General features: G+C 42.3%; 1 protein-coding gene across 3 annotated transcripts in view; it reads right to left on the bottom strand.

The window, feature by feature from the left end:
• Positions 1–3,979: 3,979 nt before the first annotated feature.
• ANAPC5 (anaphase promoting complex subunit 5) overlaps positions 3,980–23,242 on the bottom strand; it is a 34,969-nt gene continuing 15,706 nt past the window's right edge. For all 3 annotated transcript variants that reach the window (XM_019977771.2, XM_070769525.1, XM_070769524.1), the window contains 11 exons: positions 22,502–22,692; positions 18,294–18,375; positions 17,539–17,628; positions 16,196–16,377; positions 14,506–14,641; positions 8,802–8,876; positions 6,910–7,031; positions 6,344–6,451; positions 6,114–6,261; positions 4,673–4,835; positions 3,980–4,313 (listed from right to left, as the gene is read on the bottom strand). In XM_019977771.2, the coding sequence (XP_019833330.2) occupies positions 4,102–4,313; positions 4,673–4,835; positions 6,114–6,261; positions 6,344–6,451; positions 6,910–7,031; positions 8,802–8,876; positions 14,506–14,641; positions 16,196–16,377; positions 17,539–17,628; positions 18,294–18,375; positions 22,502–22,692 (1,509 nt within the window). In that variant the 3' untranslated portion in view covers positions 3,980–4,101. The remainder of the gene's footprint in view (positions 4,314–4,672; positions 4,836–6,113; positions 6,262–6,343; positions 6,452–6,909; positions 7,032–8,801; positions 8,877–14,505; positions 14,642–16,195; positions 16,378–17,538; positions 17,629–18,293; positions 18,376–22,501; positions 22,693–23,242) is intronic.

The raw sequence follows: 23,242 nt of genomic DNA, 5'->3' as shown, positions 1-23,242 counted from the left end.
AATAAGTAAACAAAGCATCTGAATCTTATTTTTAAGAAAACTTGGACAGTACAAGGGAGGGGATGAAAAGCAAGACTTTAAAATTATCTCGCCCACTAGGAAGGCATCAAAGTCCTGCCAAGACTTTGTCTTTTCCTTTCTGAACTGTTCTGTGTTCTACTCACGTTGTCCACTGGAATGTTCCACCTCCCAACATCCAGATAGAGACAGCAGAATTAATCGCACCAATGTACCTTATTTGATGAATTCTCTCCCATTCAATAAGACAGTAGAAAATGCTGGGATTAACAAAAAAAATAAAAGACACTGGTGGGGGGTGTGGGGGGGACCTTCCCTGGTGATCCAGTGGTTAAAACACCAGGCTTCCAATGCAGAAAGCGTAGGTTTGATCCCTGGTAGGGGAATTAAGATCCTACATCCCACATGCATGACAGAAAAAGAGAGAGAAAGGAAGGAAGGAAGAGGACCCCAAGAAGTTTCTTGGTTTTCTTCAACAGGCAGTGAAATTAATATGTGTGTTAGTCCCAAACATAAGCAACAGTATAAAAGGGGAAGTCATCAGCAGGAGCATAGATGAAGTTCATTTGCCTTCTATGTATTTTGAGAAAGAAGATAATTAGCCTGGCCATCCAAAAATAACAAAACATAAAACACTCTTAACAAGTAGTAGTATTCGAGGTACCCAGATGAGCACAGGGCCCCCCAGGTGGCACTAGTGGTAAAGAACCTAACTGCCAATGCAGGAGACTTAAGAGATGCAGGTTTGATCCCTGGATCAGGAAGATCCCCTGGAGGAGGGCATGGCAACTCACTCCAGTATTCTTGCCTGGAAAATCCCATGGACAAAGGAGCCTGGCCAGCTGCAGTCAAGTGGATCGCAAAGAGTCGGACACAACTGAGGCGACTTAGCATGCACACACACAGATGAGCACAAAGGCAGCCTGATGAGAAGGAATGAGAACCTTATCACACCTGCACTGAATCCTGACTGGCCTTCCCTAGTGAGGGGGCTGAGTCAGGTCAAGTCTCTGGGCCTCAGTTTCCTCACCTGTAAAATGGTATTTGGCTCACAGGCATTAGAAATGCTATGTGTGAAAGTACTTAGCTCAGCATCTGGCCTGTACTGGGTACTAGATAAATGACAACTGATTTGATCAATTACGTATTCAACAGACAGAATGTTCTCCCAAACAGTAAAGTACTTTTCAAAAGTCTGGGGCAAACAGCTGTAGGGTAACACAATAGCAACCTATTAGCTGTTATGGGTTTGGGTGGTGAGTGACTTAACCGCTTCATGCCTCAGTTTCCACATCTGTTAAATGGGATTATTATTATTGCCTACCTCTTAGGACAGTTGTGAATAATGTGTTCTTAGTCAGTGAAAATAACAACACTCTGTAAGTGTCAAACTGTGTACTCACCTGCCCCAGGACTGAAAACACAGTAGCAAACCTTAGGGGGAGAGTTCCCACCGTGCCACACCCCTGGCATAGGTCATGACCCCACTCCTCTCTTTCCCTTTAAGGATCTATCCTCAGGTCTCTGGTAGAAACCAAATGCCCATTGGCTATTTACTTTTAGTTTTCTCCTCTTCAAACATCTTCTTCCTTTAACCAAACCTTCTTTTTCTTTTATATTGGACTATAGCCGATTAACAGCATTGTGATAGTTTCAGGTGTGCAGTGCAGGGACTCAGCCATACATATACATGTATCCATTCTCCCCCAAACTCCCCTCCCATCCAGGCTCCCACATAACATTAAGCAGTGTATCTTGCACTATACAGTAGGTCCTTGTTTGTTATCCATTTTAAAAACAGCAGTGTGTACACATCAATCCCAGAGAAGGCAATGGCACCCCACTCCAGTACTCTTGCCTGGAAAATCCCATGGATGGAGGAGCCTGGTGGGCTGCAGTCCATGGGGTCGCTAAGAGTCGGGCATGACTGAGCGACTTCACTTTCACTTTTCACTCTCGTGCATTGGAGAAGGAAATGGCAACCCACTCCAGTGTTCTTGCCTGGAGAATCCCAGGGACAGAGGAGCCTGGTGGGCTGCCGTCTATGGGGTCGCACAGAGTCGGACACGACTGAAGCGACTTAGCAGCAGCAGCACACATCAATCCCACACTCACTATCCCTTTTCCCCCTTCTTCCCTTGGGCAACCAGAAGTTCATTCTCTAAGACTGTGAGTCCATTTCTGTTTTGTAAATAAGTTCATTTGCATCATTTCTTTTTAGATCTGCATATAAGGGATGTCATACAATATTTCTTCTCTGATTTACTTCACTCACCATGATAATCTCCAGGTCCATCCATGCAAATCACTGAGTCTTATACCTCTACATTAAACCTCCTGCAATTATACTGTTCTGATTCTTCATTCCCAAATGCTTCACCAGGGAAAAAAAAAAAAACTAATTAGCTGTAACCCAGACAGTTATGAGTTTGGGGGTCACTCTGGTGTTTCCAAATTTCCATTTAACCTACTATTCCTTCCTGAAGAAGCCCGGCTCCAGTCAGCCAATCTCAGTCACAGACGGCCGGGAGCCGCAGACTCTCTTTATTAGCTTTGGATGCAGGCCTGGCAGGGTGAACGTGCAGCAAGCTGAGAACAGGGTCAGGCAGGAGACTTCACAGGGGTGCCAACTGTGCAGTCAAACAGGGCTCTGTGTTTAGAAGGGCCCGCACCTGGTTTAATGCTCTGCTTAAAATATAGGCCTGGTATTTTTATTTTATTCAGGGCCTCACAGTTTACGTAGCTGGTCCTGGTCAGGTGTAATGATGTCTGGTTTTTGTCACCCCACCTCTTGGACTTTTGTACACTAAGGGCAGAAAGATCCCTTCTTAGATTGGAAGGAGCTTAAGTACAATGACGAAAAATGACACTGGATGAGAGAATACATGGGAAGAATAGAAACTGATAATAGTGGTTACTGCCTGGGAGGAAGAATTACATTTTACTACACAGCCTCTAACAATATTTAAGTTTTACTGTCTATATATATAACCTTTCAAATAATTTTAAGATTTTTAAACATCAACATACCAATTAGTGTCTCTATCCATACTCTTTTATTTTCACAGCAGCTGTCTTTGACCAGTGAACAATCACACCCTCATGAGTGGGAGTTGTTTTATACTATTTCAAAGAGCTCCGGGGGTAAATTGTTTCCCATCCGAAGGTTTAAATTTAACAGAGAAAGAGCCAATGATAGAAGTTGCAAGATTTGGTTGGTTCCTTGTTGCTGTTCTGGATTTGAAACACAGGGATTTTTCTGTGAATTGCTGAAGACAAATTCACAAACAGAACAACAACCGGCTTCTGCTTAATTGCAGGGATGAGATATGTAAATTAGATACAGTGCATATTTGAGTGATAGCATCCACACACCTCTGAGCTTCAGACCCTTTCTCAACTTATAATCACCTTATTCAGGAGGAATTCCTTATCTCACCCCTCATTTACTTAGTTAAGTAAAGAAAAAACATACTCATGCAGAAGAGATGAGAAAGTCAACACCCACAAAGTGACTGAAATATGCTTCTTGTCATGGGTCCAAAAACCCATAAAAAGACCTCTTCCATCTTAATCTCCAGTCAGGGATTGACATGTGCTTGCAGGCACACACAGGCCCACAACGAGCAGCAGTCCAACAGAACAAAGCAGGGCAGCTTCGAAGGAAAACTCAAGCCTCTGAAAAACTGGCCTCAACCCCCTTGAGAGATCTACCAATACTCACAAGAGCTCTTGTCTGAGCACAGATGCAAGATGAATTTTACACAGTGGTGGAGATTGTGCGCGATTTCTAATAAGATATTGGCAGTTTTGCCTGGAGAGAATATAATCTTTAACACTTGCACTAATTTAGCAATAAACCAGGCATTTATTAAGAAAAAGTCAGTATCCTTTCTATCTTTTCAAAAGAAAGAAGAGGGAAAACAAATGTGTTTATTTTAGCAACAAAATAAGACAAGACTAATCAGAATGCAGTTTACTGGTAAGACAGACATCATATACATCATGTATGTGGAGGGAGGGAGTATGAACAAGTCCAAAATCTTATACTTTTTGCACAGGCATCCAGTGGGGATGTTCTCACTAGAGAAGATTTATCAAGGGCACCCCGTGAAAGGGCAGGTCCTGATGCAGCTGCCGGAAGAGCATCGCACACCGATTCCTTTCCTGAGTCTTCCCCAGGGTGTGGTAGAGTCTGGCCTGGAAGTAAACGACGTCTCTGATTTGCTCTTTGCAGTCGACCTTTGCAAAATAGTTCTTGGCTTCGTTGAGGTTCTCAATGGCGGCCTCCAGAGCTGTTGGAAAATGGGGGAAATACCACACATTTTTAACTCAATGCTTCACATGTAGTTTTCAGACCTTCATATCTATTTTTATTGATTTAGCATGTACCAGAAACTTTTACATTCTACTCTTTGAGAAAGAGAAAAAAACAAAAAACAAATAAAAAACTAGGTCTTTAGTCCTGCTTTCCAACCTGGCACCTAGGTTCTGCAGGGTTAAAATAACAATTCACTTGCCTTCAACCTTCATGCAAGCACGAAAGTGAAAGGACTTTAAATGGTGCATGAAATTTTCACATGTATTTGTGAACACTCAAAATTTTACAAGTGTTTTTAACAGTATTGCCTAAAAATCTTGTATGGTTTCCTACCTTCTGCTTTCTTCAGTGGCTCACAGGAAGCTGCTGATGCCACCTGGCACTTGGCCACCAAGAACATGGCCCGGCCTTTGTCCAGGACAGCCCCATCAGCCAAGATGGGCTCGATGGCCATATGGAGAAGACTTAAGGCCTGTTCTGGGATTCCAAGGATGAGCTGAAAAAGAAACATCATGGTGCTATACACACCCGCACCCACTGCCCACTACAGGAAGGGCTTCATTTCTGGCTCTGCTCTCCTGAATTGCAATGTCTGGCTTACTTTCTCCCTAACACGTACTATCTTTAATGTGTACCACACTCTTAGAGAACAGAATGCGTGACCATCTGATTTCAGACTACAAGAGATAAAGGCGGGAATAGTTATTTATACTATAGAAAGGTTTCTGTCTCTACAAAAATCTTTTACATTGATGATTCAAAAAGGCTGAAGTAGCTGTGTAAGGGAGGACTTCCCCGGTGGCCGGATTCCCTCATAGCTCAGTTGGTAAAGAATCTGCCTGCAATGCGAGAGACCCTGGTTCAATTCCTGGGTTGGGAAGATCCTCTGGAGAAGGGAAAGGCTACCCACTCCAGTATTCTTGGGCTTCCCTTGTGGCTCATGTGGTAAAGAATCCACCTGTAATGTAGGAGACCTGGGTTCGATCCCTGGACTGGGAAGATTTCCCTGGAGAAGGGAAAGGCTACCCACTCCAGTATTCTGGCCTGGAGAATTCCATGGACTATACAGTCCATGGGGTTGCAAAGAGTCAGACACGATTGAGTATGGCCGAGTGGGTAAGAATCCACTTGCCAATGCAGGAGACGCAGGTTTAATCCCTGGGTCGGGAAGATCCCCTGGAGAAGGAGACAGCAACTTACTCTAGTATTCTTGCCTGGGAAATTCTATGGACGGAGAAGCCTGGTGCGCTATAGTCCATGGGGCCACAAAAGTGTCTGACACGACTTAGCGACTAAGCAACAATAAGGTGTGGATCCTACCAGGTTGATATACCCAGGAAGAAACAGTCCCTTCTCTCATGGTCTTTACAGTCTACAGGGGGAGATGGAAAACAAATGCAAAATGCAATTTAACTTCTAAAATATTTCACTGAACACATGACTTCCTTATTTCCTTATCTGTTCTCTTGTTAAATCAAGCACAGCTCTGGGCTGGCTAAGTCATTAATACCATGCAATATCCTCAGTGAAGAGGCGCATCCTCCTTTGTAAACACACAGCTCTGTAAAGCCAGTGCCACTGGGAGGTGTCAGCTTGTCACCAAGTTCACAACTCCAGACTTCCATGGAAGGCTTGCACAGTGAGACTCCATATCCAGATTTCAATATCGAGAAGCAAAAAAGCTCACTAGGATCCTTTTCAAAACCAAAGAGTAGTAACAGACTCACCAGTTCTCGAGTACTAACATGTGCTATATAAACAGCAATTGGTTTACCTGGGCAAAAGCCAAGTTCAGCACCGTTTCAGAGGCCAAGTGCTGCAACCGGTACTCCTTGGAGAGAGCCAGGGCCTGCAGGAGCACAGGCAGTGCGATGGTCGGGGAGGAAGACCGCCAGTACAGCTCCGCCACAGACAGCAGGACGCTGCCCACAAAGAGGAAGGCACGTGTGAGGAAAACCAGCACGAAGCACCTCCGAGGGCAGATGCACAAAAGCCCTCCCTTACCTGATCACCATCTCCGTGTTCCTGGTTCTCTGACAATGAATCAACAATTTCTGTAGAAGCTTGTGTGCCTCTGACATTTGGTTCTGAGCCTGTAGGACAATTGCTTTTCTGATACAGAAAGAAAATAGACGCGAATGGTTATGTCACTGTTTTGTGAGGGTTTTAAGGAGAGTCAGCTTCAGGGTTAGAATTCCTGTTTCCTCGATTAGCATGTAAACCTCCCAAGGGGAATAATTGCATCTGATATAATTTGTGTTAAAAGAGAAAAAAAAAAGTGTATGTGTGTCTCTGTGAGCACATATGTGAACACACACACACACATATACATGCACACAAGAAAAAAAATCTGGAATTAGAGATAGCATATTAGTGCTTATCTCTGAATAACTTTCTCCATTTTGCTTATTTGGATTTTCTAACGGCCTATAATAAATAGGTAATAAACAGAAAAGAAATTTTTTTCCTAGGCCAAAGTTAATAAATTAATTCACGAACAAAACTAATAAGAATAAAGCCATTTGAGAATTATTTCATTCTGGGGTTGAGGAGTTTTCAAAATTTCTTACCTATATACACCCTCTATGCTATTAAGAGCTGTGATTCCTGTAACGAGCGAATCAGCTAAATGATATTTGCCATCATTCATTGCTCTGTCAAACTGTATTTTTTGATCACACAGCATCCATAACTAATGAGAAAAAAAACAAGTAAAAACAGAATGACAGATGTTCACCTCATTATTCAATAGAAACAAAAGTATTTTGGCTCGCTTAGTAAATATCCTTGCAATTCACACACATTTTTTTTAGACTTAAAAAAATTTTTTTTAATATGTCAAGTATTTAAAGAAAAAGCACTAAATAAAATAAACACATGTGTGGCAACCATCAACTTTGTCAAATCACAACATTTTGCTTTATGTGCTTGAGAAACTGTTACATGTTGAGGTCCTTTGAAAATTCCATTCTCCTCTCTGTTTTCAAAGGAAACATTTGATTTGTTATCATTCCCATTCATGTTTTTATACTTTTACAAAATATTTACTCATCCTGAAACAATATATAGTATAATCTTACATTTTTTTAAACTTTATATAAATAAACAGAATCATACTGTATGCATTCTTTGACAACGTGCTTTTGAGCTCAACATTATTTGGGCGGGGGGGGGGGTGCTTATGCATGTTAACACAAGTAGTTCTAATTAATTTCTTTTCACTGGTGAATAGTTTTCAGTTGTATGAAAATGTGACAACTTATCTGTTCTCGTGTTGATGGTAGTTCCAACTTCTCACTTTTCTGAACAGTGCTGCAGCAGACACTCTCCTACATCACTTGGGTGCAATACTTATCCTGGGTACACAGCAAGCAGCAGAGAGGCTGGGCTGTAGGATATATACACCTTCTCCTTAACACAGCGGCCACTTGTTCTTCAGATGGGTCACACCAGTTTACAGTCCCACTGGCAGTGCATGATATCTTATTGCTTCACACACTCACCAACAATCAGTGGTGTCAGATATTTTACTTCTGGCTGATCTGATGGGTATGAATATCTCACTGTTTTTTCGTTTGTATTTCCCTTGATCAATAGCCAGGTTGAGTGCCTTTTCATCTATTTATCAGCCCTATATAGATGTATTTTGTAGAATGTGAGTTAAATTGTCTTTTTCTTTACTGTGCACCTTCTTTAAAAGTGAGCGTTACCACAGAACCACGCTTAATTCTTTTTCCCCACAGCATCCTTGGGTGCTAAGCTTCTCTTTAGTTTGCTCACCACCTTTCTGTCTGGGTACTTTGAATTTAGCTCACAGTCTGCTGAATGCAGCAATGAGATCCCAGCATAGCTTATAAGCAGATGGGCATCCACACCGTATCTACTGAGGTGGGGCCAACAACCCACGTGAATGGCAGCCTTCCTCTAGGGACCAACAGGAGGAGATCCTCAGGCCATGGTCTTTTATGATTTCAGATTCCCTAATTGTCTGAAGGCTAAACTGGATAAGGGGAGGAAGAGAAAGATGACCTTCGTAATAGATTTTCTTGGCTCCATCAGAGATGGAAATCTGTGCAACAAGGAACAGAGAGCCTAGGACTGCTTTATAAAGCTCATTCCCTCTGGATACAACATCTGCCCAAAAGGTTGGCAGCTGGAGCTGAGAAGTAAAAGACAGAGTAACAAAATGGAGACCTAACTCTTGATCTATCAAAGGACAATTGATTAGAGATATAAGGGATATTCATTTAAAACCATGAAGACAGGAATGAAAAAATATCCTACTTTAATCTCTTTTCAGAGTTTATTTCTCAACCTTGAACACATCTTACAGAGTCTCCTATGCTGACCAGACGTCACAGAAAGGAAGCAAGAGGTGACGCTCCAGTATTCTATTCCGACAATAATACACTACATATGGTCTTTTCAAAAATAAACTGATGACACACAAAAGGCAGGTTACCTGGGCATGCTGACTATTAGGTGGGAATCTCTCCTTCAAGTGCTTTAACACTTCTGAAGCGGCGGCGAAACAGCCCTGAAAGAGAAAGCCACGGTTTGTTTAGCACACCTGCTAAACACCTGCCCTGCCTGCTGCCCCACACACAGGATGTTGCTGCGACTCACCTGTTTTTGTGCAGCAACCTGGATGCCCCTAGGCAGAGAGTGGCAAATATCAAAGGGCCTTTTTTTTTTTAGGCTCTAATGTATTTCACGTATACTTAAAATCATTTTTTTTAATTACATGTGTAACACATGTTCACTCTAGGAAAAAAACTTACAAAATACACATGAACAATGAGAAAAAACACAAATTACTTTTAATCTCTGAGAAGATAATCATAGTAATTTCTTGGCACATACCTTCTGAACTTCTTATATGCACATGAATATGAAACATGTAAATATTCCAAAAATAGGTATATGTACCATTTTTTATACATTGCCTACAGTACTCCTTACCACACAATAGGCACTCAATAAATATTTTTTCAATGAGTGAATCTTTCCAGTGTCAACAAGCCCAAATCTATACACCATAGTACTTTATTAGGTGAATAAATTATAGTCCACCAAAATAATCTCCTTGCTTGGAATATTTTGATTGCTTCCAATTTCTTCCATTTTCAAAATGCTAGAATGACTATCTTACTGCATATATCTTTTCATACTTGTCCAATTATTTCCTTAGGATAATACCTTAGAAGTAGAATTGCTGGGCTAAGTGGTAGGCACGTTTACGCTTTTTGACACATGTATTACTAAATTGGGCTTCCCTGGTGGCTCAGATGTTAAAGAATCTGTCTGCAATGCAGGAGACCTGGGTTCAGTCCCTGGGTCAGGAAGATTCCCTGGAGACAAGAATGGCAACCCATTCTAGTGTCCTTGCCTGGAAAACTCCATGGTCAGAGAAGCCTGATGGGCTACAGTCCATGGGCTCACAAAGGAGTTGGACACAACTAAGCAACTAACACACACACACATTACTAAATTACCATATAGAAATGTACCAAATACTTTTCTTTTGTTTTTATTTGTCTTACATTTTGGCTGTGTGGTACGTGGGATCCCAGTTCCCTGAACAGGGGTCAGACTCGTGCCCCCTGCAGTAAAAGCAGAGTCCTAACCACTGGACCGCCAGGGAAGTTCCCTCAGAAATATACCAAGTACTTTTACGCTGGCATCCTGCACCTTTCTCCTCCCCTTATATTTAATTTTCTTTGCCTACTTGTTTGGTGAAACTGGTTATTTCACTGTATTAATTTTAATTTCTTTAATGACTAGATTGAAGTTTTTTTCATGTTTTATAATCATTTATGTCTTTTTCTGTGAATACATGTCCATGTCTTTTTCACATTCCTAAATAGCTGTTTATCTTATTAACCAAAAAGCTTTTCAATTTATCCCAGTCCTCTGATTAAGTAATTTATCTTTAAAAAAAAAGTTTATTTATTTTGGTGTGCTAGGTCTTAGATGGGGCATGCAGGATCTTCCATCTTCACTGTGGCATATGGGACCTTTAGTTGCGGCATGTGGGATCTAGTTCCCTGACCAGGGATCAAACCTAGGCCCCCTGCATTGGGAGAACAAAGTCTTAGCCTCTGGACCACCAGGGAAGACCCTGATTAGGTAATGTATCTTCAGTCTATATAGAAGCTCACTTAAGACCACAAGTGAACTTCTATTTGAAGTAGATGAAATGCAAAGTACAACTGAATTACAATAGAAGATCATTAATCTTTTTATTTTTGTGATTTTAACTGGCTAATATTGCCAGTTATTTTCATGACTACCCTATGGAGCTGGGCGTGTGGATGGCTGTCAAACCTTCAGGCCAAGTAGAAAGAACAGTGCACAATTGGCAATACTCGTCCAAAACACTCCCATGGTGACCTGTCACTTCCTGAGGCCGGGAGAGGAACGTGACACAACCAATCAGAATTACGCAGAGAGAGCAAAGGGGGCCAGCTCTCTCAACACTTCCTCTGGCCTGTAGGAGGAAGCTTGCCAACAGCAGCTCAGACCCCATCACTTCTTTACAGGTTCACCCAAGCACCAGACACTGCCATATACCACAGGGCAGCACCCAGTTTATCTGGAGATCAATTTCAGGATACAACTTAGAGCACACACAAAGGAAATAAAAGAGCAAATAGAAACTTGTGATAAAACTGCCTTCTCCGCAGCTGGCCAAGCTTAATTTCACAGGTGTAAATCTAATCTGTGTAATTGAAAATGTAACAGTCATCAGCCCAGTGGGTTCATCTACATGGTCGATGTTCTAACATTAGAGAAGTCTTTCTAAGGCAGGTTGAAGAGCGGTGGGGAAAGGGACTGAATGGAAATAAAGCAGCCACTGTCTTCTAGCTGTGCAATTAGAGGCTTCCAATGGAACCAGGCGATGATGAGGGCTTTCACAGAAGCCCAGAGATGGAAGTGGGGGCGGGAAATGGAAAGATTAATACAAAGTCAAAGAGTGAGATTACTTTTCAGGTCTGCTGCTGCTGCTGCGGCGCTTCAGTCGTGTCCGGCTCTGTGCAACCCCATAGACGGCAGCCCATCAGGCTCTGCCATCCCTGGGATTCTCCAGGCAAGAACACTGGAGTGGGCTGCCACTTCAGGTCTAATCCCCAGTAAAAATCACAGAACAATTAACAACTGGCCTTGGAGAAAGTGTCAAGGCTAAAGAAGTGAGCCAAGACCAGATTTTTGTCAAGTAGTTCTCCATTCCAGCAGAAAAGAAATAATTTCTACCCCACATAACCCAAAAAGGACCAAAGGGAAGTTATTTCACTGTTTATTTTTACTTTTTTGGTTGTGCCGCTTGACTTGCAGGATCTTAGTTCCCCAACCAGGGATTGAACCTGGACACTCGGCAGTGAAATTGTGGACTCCTAAACATTGGAATCAAGATTGCCAGGAGAAATATCAATAACCTCAGATATGCAGATGACACCACCCTTATGGCAGAAAGTGAAGAGGAACTCAAAAGCCTCTTGATGAAAGTGAAAGTGGAGAGTGAAAAAGTTGGCTTAAAGCTCAACATTCAGAAAACAAAGATCATGGCATCTGGTCCCATCACTTCATGGGAAATAGATGGGGAAACAGTGGAAACGGTGTCAGACTTTGTTTTGGGGGGCTTCAAAATCACTGCAGATGATGACTGCAGCCATGAAATTAAAAGACACTTACTCCTTGGAAGGAAAGTTATAACCAACCTAGAGAGCATATTCAAAAGCAGAGACATTACTTTGCCAACAAAGATCCATCTAGTCAAGGCTATGGTTTTCCCCTGTGGTCATGTATGGATGTGAGAGTTGGACTGTGAAGAAGGCTGAGCGCCGAAGAATTGATGCTTTTGAACTGTGGTGTTGGAGAAGACTCTTGCGAGTCCCTTGGACTGCAAGGAGATCCAACCAGTCCATTCTGAAGGAGATCAGCCCTGGGATTTCTTTGGAAGGAATGATGCTAAAGCTGAAACTCCAGTACTTTGGCCACCTCATGCGAAGAGTTGACTCACTGGAAAAGACTCTGATGCTGGGAGGGATTGGGGGCAGGAGGAGAAGGGGACGACAGAGGATGAGATGACTGGATGGCATGACTGACTCGATGGACGTGAGTTTGGGTGAACTCCGGGAGTTGGTGATGGACAGGGAGGCCTGGCGTGCTGTGATTCATGGGGTTGCAAAGAGTCGGACATGACTGAGCAACTGAACTGAAACACTGGACAACCAAAGAATTCCCTATTTCACTGTTTAAGGCTCGGGTGAGTGAGAAAGGGGCTTCCCAAGTGGCTCAGTGGTAAAGAATCCATCCACCTGCCAAAGTGGGAGACGCATGTTCGATCCCTGGGTTGGGAAGATTTCCTGGAGAAGGAAATGGCAACTCACGCCAGCATTCTTCCCTGGAAAATCTTATGGACAGAGAAGCCTGGTGGGCTACAGTCCATGGGGTCGCAAAGAGGCAGACATGACTGAGCAACTAAATAACAACAACAGTGGGGAGAATACTATGAGAAAGAGTCACCAGGGGACACTTTAAATGGGTGGATTGTGGGGCATGTGAATTACATCTCAATAAGGCTGTTGGGGGAAAAAAGTTAATATGAAGCTTATACCAATACCTAACTGAATGTGCCCTGACTCATTTGTTACAAATGCTCCGCTTAACCAAGGCACCAGCAGAGGAAAAGAATCAATGTTAAAGAGGTTCCAGTGCCATTACAAGAAGGAGAAAGTGATTAATGTGCAGCATTCCTGGAGGAGAGCAAACGGCAAGAGCCGCTGGCCTGTTTTGATGTCAGGAAGCATGGGTGATGCTTCCCAGGTACAAGAAGAAAGCAGCTGATGGAGGTGCAGGCAGATGCCATCGGCCAGAGCCCATTCACGCCCTCTGTTTCCACAGCTAGTTAGAGAATTGTAAAATGCTAAAATATATCCAGTAGAGAGAAGTATTTACAGACTTCTGAAAGGGGCGGAAACCACTCAAGGATCTTCAGGCTGAGGATTAAAGAATATTGAGTGCTATGATGCAACCTAGCGATCATTATTATCCCACAAAGAGGTGGAGAAAATAATATGATCAAGGAAATGCACTTACAGCAAGGCAGCAGTTAGTGAGTTAGCTCTAGATAAGAGCGTTCCCCGACCTTTTCTCATGAAAGTAGATGTTTTTGAGCAAAGGGAAAAGAAAGCCGAGAGCAACATGAGCAACCCTTGCATCAATCCCCTATAAAGAGATTTATGTAAAATTACTTGGGTTGTAAGTCAAGGTTATGCCCTACTCCCAATGTCTTTCTTTGGAATCAGTAAGCCTTGGGTTGAAGATCTGACACTGACATTCACTGGTCTAGGACTTTGCTCCCAGGAACTCGGTTTCTCTTCTGTGAAATGGGATGATACCAAAGCTGACCTGATGGGGCTACTGTGAGGAATCTGGATAATCACACATGGAAATCACTGAGCCCGGCACAGAACAAATGTACGACACACCTTAGCTGTTATCATTTTAGCTGTGTTCTTATTATGTTCTTCCCTTTCCCACAAACACACAGCTCTTCCACCCTAAATTTCAAAGGCTCCTTTTTATTCCATCTGTTACCTAGAAATAGCTGATCTCTTAGTCCCTTCCCTGATGCCGGAAGAGGTCTTCAGCTCCACAAACCTTGTAGACTCTGTACCCAGTCCATTTCTACTCATGGGATTTCACCCTTTCCGCCACTTCCATCCAACCAGAGCTGTCCAGTGCTTTTGTTGGAGAAGACTCTTGAGAGTTCCTTGGACTGCAAAGAGATACAACCAGTCCATCCTAAAGGAGATCAGTCCTGGGTATTCATTGGAAGGACTGATGCTAAAGCTGAAACTCCAATACTTTGGCCACCTCATGTGAAGAGTTGACTCATTGGAAAAGACCCTGATGCTGGGAGGGATTGGGGGCAGGAGGAGAAGGGGACGGCAGAGGATGAGATGGCTGGATGGCATCACCGACTTGATGGACATGAGTTTGAGTGAACTCCGGGAGTTGGTGATGGACCGGGAGGCCTGGCGTGCTGTGATTCATGGGGTCACAAAGAGTCAGACACAACTGAGCGACTGAACTGACTGAGAGAAAAGAAACGGCAGAGCCTGTACTGCTCCAGAAGCACGCTGGCCGGGTCACCTGCCTACCTGCTCCGCATGCAGCTCAGCGAGGTGACAAAGCGCTACAGCGAATGACTCCGTGTTGTTCTGCTGCACGCCCGCGTTCACCGACTCCAGGCTGTTCATGCTCAGCAACATCTGGGCTTGCTGCAGGGCCATAGTGCTGGGGAGAGGACATAAAGGCATCCCCGTCAGTTGAGAGACCCAGGTGCCCCTCAGCTACACCCTACAGTTACCCCGAGAGGAAACGGGAGGAGGTGACGCCTCTCTGCAGGTTCTGGTTCCGTGAGAGCAGCTGTCTCCCAGTGCCAGACCTCCTGTCCTTGGGACAAGGAGAGCAGGAAAGCAATCTAGATGTGCGGCCTCAAAGGAAACACATGGTGGTTATGACACAACGGGGAGCTCCAAGTTCCAGACCTCCCCCACCCCATCTCTGCCTGTAATCTTCCCTGGGGCCACAGTATGTTAATTAGCTTTCACGGTAAATTCAGACTTGATGCCATCTTGGCACCGGCTGCTCTGACAGTGGAAGCAGTGGCCAGTGTCTGCATCTGTTTCACACCACACTGTGCCAAAAATTATTTCAAGTAGAAAAACAAGACTGATACAATAGGCACTTCCTTTCATCACTGAATTCCTAGAAACAGCAGATTGTCTAGGTGAGAGGTGAGGTAGCAACAGGGCTCCAGGATTAAAAATCTGGTTCAGAATTTACTTCCAAGCTTGGACATGAATTTGAGCAAACTCTAGGAGAGACTGGAGGACAGAAGAGCCTGGTGGGCTGCAGTCCACAGGGTCGTAAAGAGTCAGATATGACTTAGCAACTGAACAGCAACAAAGGAGGCTAAATGGAATTAAACACCAGGCCAGAGATGGTCCAGAGAACACACCCTGGTTAACAGGGAAGCAGCTTTCATCACATAACAGCTTTGGGGTTAAGAGGGTGCTCAACTTGAGTGACTGTGGCCCATGGCATCTCAGAGTACGGGCATGGTGTTTGGAGTCCAAGGATCTCAGTTTGAGTGTGGAGGTCCATACTTGTTAACTTGTTAACTCAATTGTTATCTGGGGCAGATCAGATGTGTGAACCTTGTCCTACGTATCTGAGAATGGAGATCACCCCCCAAGCCACCTCCCAGAGCAGCTGGGAGGAATAAATAAAAACAGGCAGAGAAGGAGCTTCCCTGGTGATCTAGTGGCTATGAGTCTGCCTTGCAATGCAGGGGACACCGGTTCAATTCCTGGTCATGGAAGATCTCACATGCCTCAGGGCAACTAAGCCTGTGGACCACAGCTACAGAGCGTGAGTCCTAGAGTCCTTGAGCCACAACTACTGAAGCCCACCTGAGAACGAGAGCTGCACAGCAGGAGAAGCCACTGCAGTGAGAAGCCTGTGCACCGCAGCTAGAGTGGGCCTGCCTGCAGCAACTAGAGAAAGCCTGCACGCAGCAACGAAGACCCAGTGAAGCCAAAAATAAATAACTACTTAATTAATTTTAAAAAGAAGTAGATTAAAAAAAAAAACAGGCATAGGAAAAACCTTTGCAAAGCCTGTGTGCAAAGTAGAAAATATTTTAAAACTTTAAAGCACTTTCTTTAACCCCCTGCACAAACAACCTCCATCCATTTGGCCCTCAGAGCACTGGTCTGCTGGCTTCCGCTCATCTGTAAGAGGACTTGTGTCCTCGCAGCCCTGATGGCGGGCTTGAAGACGCACCTACGGCCATAGAGTCTCCAGATGGCTGTCTTCTGGGCGATGCTGATATCGATGAGCTCTGACAGGCTGTGTTTCCAGTGCAGGAGGTCCGAGTCCTTTAGGGCATCCATAAGTTTGTTTGCCGTCTTCCCAGCAAAAGCTCTCTGCTGAACCAGGGACTGTATTCCTAGGGAGGCGAGGTACTAAGGAGACAGACAAATGCACAACTCAAGATAGAGATGACAAGACAGAATTTGTTTTGCTCTTCAGAAAGTTGTGATATTTCAACATGTGCATAATGACATCACTATTTATAAAGAAAGTACCTGCAGCCTGACCCTGACCCATATGAGAAATGTTCCTGAAAAACTAGAGGATGGAAGAGAAGCTAATGGTACAGTGAGAAGGGCCAGCTCTGAAGCTAAATGGATCTGGACTTAAACACTGCCTCTGCTGCTGACTGTGTGACCTAGGGCCAGTCACTCAGCTTCTTAGACAAGCCTATCTGTAAAATGGGCATCAAACCTATCATGCAGACTTATTTTAAGGATTAAAATGAAATAGTACATGTTAAACAGTGCTCGGTACATTATGTAGTAGGAGATTAAGGAAAAAATGCCTATTAGGAGCATAACTATCTCTTCATTAACTTCTGGTATAATTTTCAAGGATGAAAGCTCAACTAAAAACAAGTCCACTTAAATCCATAACAAAAAATGTGCTTACAAAGTCTATCATTTGTTTTTGTTTTTTTTTTGAGGCAGAATAAGGTTCTTTGAGCAATAGTAATCTAGATTCTACAGTCATTACTACTTCATGTGTAGGACTTGTACCCTTTCAATGCCCCTCAGTATCTGTCATTGGGGAATACAGGTTTACTGGTTCGTGGCTTTGTTTATTACTTCAAACAGGGATCAGTAAATTTGTTCTATAAAGGGCCAGAGAGTAAATAATTTAGGGTTTGCAGGCCACATTTGGTCTATGCCACATATTCTTCTTTGTTTTTTTCCCCCAACTATTTAAAAATGTAAAACCCATTCTTAGCTTGAGGGCCTTACAGGAGCAGGCAGTGAGCCAGGTTTGGCCTGTAGGCCATAGAGTTTGCCGGTCACTGGTTTAAAAATAAGTCTTTCTTAAACATTTTCTAAATAAAGACGTGGAAGTTTAGTGCTGATCAATACACTAAACAAAGATCTCATCAAATTGATAAATGGAACTTTCACGGATGTTATTAGGATAAGAGGAGGAGAGAGAAACCTATTCAAAGAACTTAGTGGTTTGATTAATAATTAAGGTCACATGAAACTACCAAGAATAAAACCACCCCAATTGTTTAAACAATCTCATAGAAAGATGAGCCTTACTGGTAACCCAAAATGAACAGCTTTCTTCACAGAATGTTCCAGCAGAACATAGCTATCAGATCTCTTCTGTCCCAGCACGTAAAGCCAGCTCTGGCAAGAGAAGTCATCAAAATGTATCAAAACAATGATAATGGCTAATGTTCTACTGAAAGCATCAGCATGCTTGTAAGAACAAATTAACAAGGGACAAAATAAGCCCTCTAAAACACACTTTCACAAATTATGAACCGAAATGAAACCCATCTAACACATTAAAACCATCAGACTGAAATAAACAAGCCATTTATCTTCTTCACCTCTGAGAGCCATGAGTGGCAAATGTTCCAGAAAAAAAAGACATGAGGCCCCTGGAAGGCTTGGAAGTGAGACAGTAAAATTCTCAGGTGGTTGCTGAACTGGGTTCTACTTGTTTGATGATGTGCGTGGTGATGACGCTTTGACAGCACAAGCTCTTATCCAGTTACCAGGTGCTGCAAACACATTTCCTTCATGCCAGTGTCTGGTGCAACAGTTTTGCATGGCAAACTGCCTTTAAATTTGTAGACAAGAAATGCCCCCGAACAAAATGGACGTCAAGAATTAAAAAAGATAAATACAACTGGGTTGCCTTTCCTGAATCCCCCTGACCATCTAACTAGTTTCCCATCACCATTGAGGACCTTCCAACTGCAAAACAACCTAATTCATATGGGGCCTTTCAGAGGCCAACAACCCAACCCACGGGCAGAACTTCCAAGACAGGAGGGTGACCTCACCAAGCAATGCTGGAGACACACGTGATCGTTGGACTCCTGGGCAATTCTAATTGCCTCCTGCAGGGCAAGCTCTGCCTGTTGACTAAGGACAGAATGAACATTAATAACTCATTAACAACCGCAAACATGTGTAAGCAACGGTAACAGGAAGTCATCTATATGGTAATTCACCAGCGTGCAGGCCTCTGGGTTGGAAGTTGAAACCGTGGGCTTACTCCTCAGAGACACCCCCATCCCAGTAGCAAAAGAAACTAACAATAGAGATATAGAACATATCCCTGCTAAGGTGGAGTTCTACTAAAAGGGACCTGAAGTACTGGTTTTTCCCTATCTCAGCTCCTAAGATTTTTTTTTTTTTAGTTGTCTAATGCTGAGGGCTTCCTGGGTGGCTTAGCATTAAAAGAATCCTCCTGTCAATGCAGGAGATGCAAGAGACACAGGTTTAATCCCTGAGTTGGGAAGATCCAATGGAGAAGAAAATGGCAACCTGCTCCAGTATTCTTGCCTGGGAAATCCCATGGACAGAGAAGCCTGGGGTGCTACAGTCCATAGGGTTGCAAGAGTTGGACATAACTGAGTGACTAAGCGCGTGCACGCGCGCACACACACACACACACCCCCTGCTGAGGGGAGGGACAAGGAGAGGATGTAAGATTTTACTTCTCATCACCTTCCTTTCAGCATTATTTGAAAAATTTTGTGAACTATGGCATTTTATACTTCTATAATTTTTTTCAAAATTAGTTTTGAAAAGTATTTGGAAGATTTTCACTTCTGAGATTTCTTTTTTCTACTCATGTGGTTCCTCTCCATCTGGGGTGTCTCCCCCAGCCTTGCAACTTTTGTGAAAATTCAGTCAACTAACTATTCTTGGCCCCACTGAGCCTTCACTTCTGAAAAAGTCCATAGAAATGGTATCTGCTTGCAGTGCTTAATTAAATATTAATACTATTGTATATCACCCTCTATTTAATGTTAGTTTTATTTCTTTAACCTGCAGGGGGCACCAGAGATGTCTTAAACTTGGAGTTTCCCAGTCTCAAGTCACAGAAGTTCTGTAAATGCTGGGTCACTGAGATCTCAAAATAGAATCAGAAATTCTACGGGTATCACTTATGTAGGGAAAATTTTATGCAAGATTTTTTTCAATAAGAGCAATATTAATTTTATTAATTTTAACAGGGAGAGCTGAATTCTTCCTCAATACTATCTATTTGGATAAGGAAACATTTTTACCTATTTCATATTTCTCTTAAATCCCCTTTAATGCTAAGATGCACCAGAATATAAGCTATTTGAAGGCAGGAAGCATATCTTCACACAGAGGCCCCTTATAAATGCCAGTCAATTTAACTTTGTTGAACATCTGATGACCAAATAAGTTATGTTATGTTTAGAAAAAGTCTTCTGGGAGAATTGTACAGATAGGATGCTAAACAGGACTAAAGAAAGATTATTCTTCCCAGAGAGGAAGAAAAAGTAGATAACCAACACAGAAACTTCAAAGTTTCTGGCAAATCCTTGAAGAACCAATGGTTTTCCATTGCTGCTAATCAGAAATGCCTTTGATAAAAATTTTCATTAAAGAGCAAGAAGCAAACTGGTTGAAATATTGGAAACATGCTGGCTATCACACTGTTTGCAAAATGCCAGAGCAGAAAGATCTGTAGCCTCTAACAACAGCTTCCTATGTCATTCAGAGTAAAAGCCAGTGTCCTTACTTGGGCCTACAGGACCCTAAATGCTCTGACCCCTGCCACTTCTATGACCTCATTCTCCTCTATTCCCCCCTTACTTATGTCACCCTGACCACACCTTTTGTTCCTCCTCAAACATGCCAAGTAAATCCTGCCTCAGGGCCTTTGTACTTGCTGTCCTAGGCGACATGAATACTCTTTCTCCAAATACACACACAGATTACTCACTCCCTCAAATCCTTTATTTAAATCTCTGTTCAAATATTAACAAAGGTTAGGAAGGGCCTTAATATTTAAACAGAAATTTTACAAATTGAAGATTAAGACCAGTGCAATCATCTGGAAGAAGAGTGTTACTTATGAAAACAATAGCACTCATCACCTCTCTTTAATCCCTTATCCTGATCTATCACTACCTGATAAATTTAGGGTTTATTATTTATTTTTCCCATTGGAAGCTCCATGAGAACAGAGTATTTTTTTTTCCCCTTTTTTCACTGCTGTATCCTTAGCACCTAGAACAATGCCTAGCACATAGATTTTTAAGAAATTACCACAATCCTATTAGCTCAGGGGCAATTATACAGCCTCATAGCTCCAGGACTAAAAATAAAGAAGCCTGGAGTTGAGTAAATCAGAAATTAACTAGTAATTAATTCCATACAGTTAGCTGCCTATCCATTGATAATATTGCAAACACAGAAAAATTCTATACATCAACAGACTTATTATTTGTATCTACCAGACTACATACAAACTTCCAAAGGCAAGGGCAAGCTGTGTGTAACACAGAAACAAGCTATTGGCAAATATTCAAATGGTGTTGCTATTTATTATGAGTACATAAAACATGAAAGGCTGTGATCAAAGAGGTTACTAAAGCTGGGCAGACGAAAAGAAGTTGACTCTTAGAATATGGAATCTCACAAAATCATAGAGTTCAGAGTAGCCTTAAACATTTTTTGGCTCAAGTATCAATATGAGGCTTGAATTCTCTGAATGTCACCCCCGCTGCACACCTGAGCACTCTGCTGACAGAAGAAGAACCTTTCTCAGAAGGTTCTATACAAAGAAATCTCCTCCTCATAAACAGCAAAAATGTTTTGCCCTTTAACTGGCACTTACCAGCTCTCAATCTTCTCTAGTAGCCACACCCTTGATCAATCTAAGTCCTTTTCACATGACCTTCACTACAGAAAGATGTCAAATAAACGCTTGGCTAAACTGTTTCTTTTCCAGGCTAAACATTCTCACATCCTTCCCACACTCTTCATATGGCATGGCTTTGAATGCCTCCAGTGAGACTGTTCCCCAGGCAAGCTCCAGCTTGTCTATGTCCCTTTGAAAATGTGACAATCAGAAGTTATTAGAAATTCCTTACTGTTGCCTGGGCCATAGAGCAAGGTGCAGAAGTCTCAGTTCTTGAATTCTGGACACTACACTTCTAGAAATACACTCTAGTCTCTACTCAAAGATGCCTGTGACAGAAACTAATTTTTCTTAAATGGGAAAAAGCCATAGGGAAGCAGAGAGACTATCAGTAATTTCCTACCTTTTCACCATTATTCACATTATTTCATTATTTTCAAAATAGATTCCATATTTTGCAAGACTATCCTGTTAACTCTATTTACTAAATATTAATAACTGATCAATTTCCTATTTTTATTTATTAAAATCATAGGCATACCTTAATAATGGCATAAGTCAGTGTCACCTCACTGAGCCCCCTGAATGCCAACCAAAACCACAAACATGTGACTTTCGGCAATCCACATAGTCTTTTGTCAAATAAAGGCACAGCTTCCTTTTGGCTTTTTGAAATACTGAAAATAACTTTTACATACCCATTATTTCCTCTGAAAAATCCTGTTGGGAATCTTTGGCCTAATGACCCAATTTCCTTTTAATTCAGTGCCCATTGTTCTTAGAAGTAAAGCAAGAGGCCAAGCACTTAGACGGTAATGCTAAATTGTGACTCCAGGGGGCAGACTCTTTCATTATCTTCTGTTCAGTGGAAAAAGCTTCCTTCTTTGCAAGTTATTGACAAGCTCAGGTTGAACAATCTCTTTTTCTCTTTTCTTCCCCCTCCTCCTCCTTTTTTAAAAATATACAGCATATTTTTTAAACTTTTTATTTTATATTGGTGTATAGTTGATTAACAATGCTGTGTTAGTTTCAGGTGTACAGCAAAGTGATTTGGTTATATATCTATTAAATACATGTATCTATTCTTTTTCAAATTATTTTCCCATTTAGATTATTATGTAATATTGAGCAGAGTTCCTTTGCTACACAGCAGGTCCTTGCTGGTTATCTATTTTAAATATAAAAACAGTGTGTGCATGTCAATCCCAGACCCCCTAACTATCCCTACCCCCCACCCTTCCCCTCTGGTAACCATTAAGTTCATTCTTTAAGTCAAATACAGCCTATTTTTAAAAACACATCTCAATTAACATTTGAGAGATAGTTTCTTCAATTTCTACATGGACAAGTTTATACACTTACTAGTGACCAAAGCGGCAGTGCAGGGCAGCCAGGTTTAGAGCTGCGTATCTCAAGCTCCGGCCATAGCCCTCTTCCCCATTACTCTTGCTTTCGGCTCCAGTAAGAATCAGGCGGTCAAAATAATGAAGGAGGCTGTGTGTTGAACTGAAAACGTCTTGAACTCGGAGGTTGTTTAAGTAGCTGAGGTAGTGCTAAAAGGAGGAACATTCAACATATTTTAAATGTTAAGTTCCTCTTGTGTTAGATTAATTCAGAGAGGTCCACTGGCTGTAGACATCCACGTATCCCCTACCCTCCTAAGTCACAGTTTAGCTTAATCTTTTCCCCACAGGCAGAATAAAATAGACTTAAGGTACAGTAGGTGGTTTCTTCCCCAGAATGTGTCCCCAAACAAAATAAAGGGAATTCCACCAGCATGGGTGTCAGAGTTTTGTCCTAAATATTCATCCACTGGTTATATTAGGATCCATGGATTATACATGAGGATGGAGGGGGAATCACCTAGCTTAGATATTAAGGAATTGTGTCAGTATAAAAAAAAAAAGGTCTTAAAACCTGAATTCATACAAATATAAAACCAATTTTTCTAAATGTCCAAGTTAAAACCCAGTGAGACTTTTACTAGTTTATTAGTTTTAGAAGTTAATTATCTTCTATTTTGACACTATTTTCATTTTGTTTGGGTCACTGAATTAAAACTCCCTCCAGCAGGCAGATCCCAGTTACTAAGGAGCAAAGCAG

Source organism: Bos indicus, chromosome 17, assembly GCF_029378745.1.
Source record: "Bos indicus isolate NIAB-ARS_2022 breed Sahiwal x Tharparkar chromosome 17, NIAB-ARS_B.indTharparkar_mat_pri_1.0, whole genome shotgun sequence".
NCBI classification, from domain to species: Eukaryota; Metazoa; Chordata; class Mammalia; order Artiodactyla; family Bovidae; genus Bos; species Bos indicus.
This window is presented reverse-complemented; position numbering and strand designations above follow the sequence as displayed.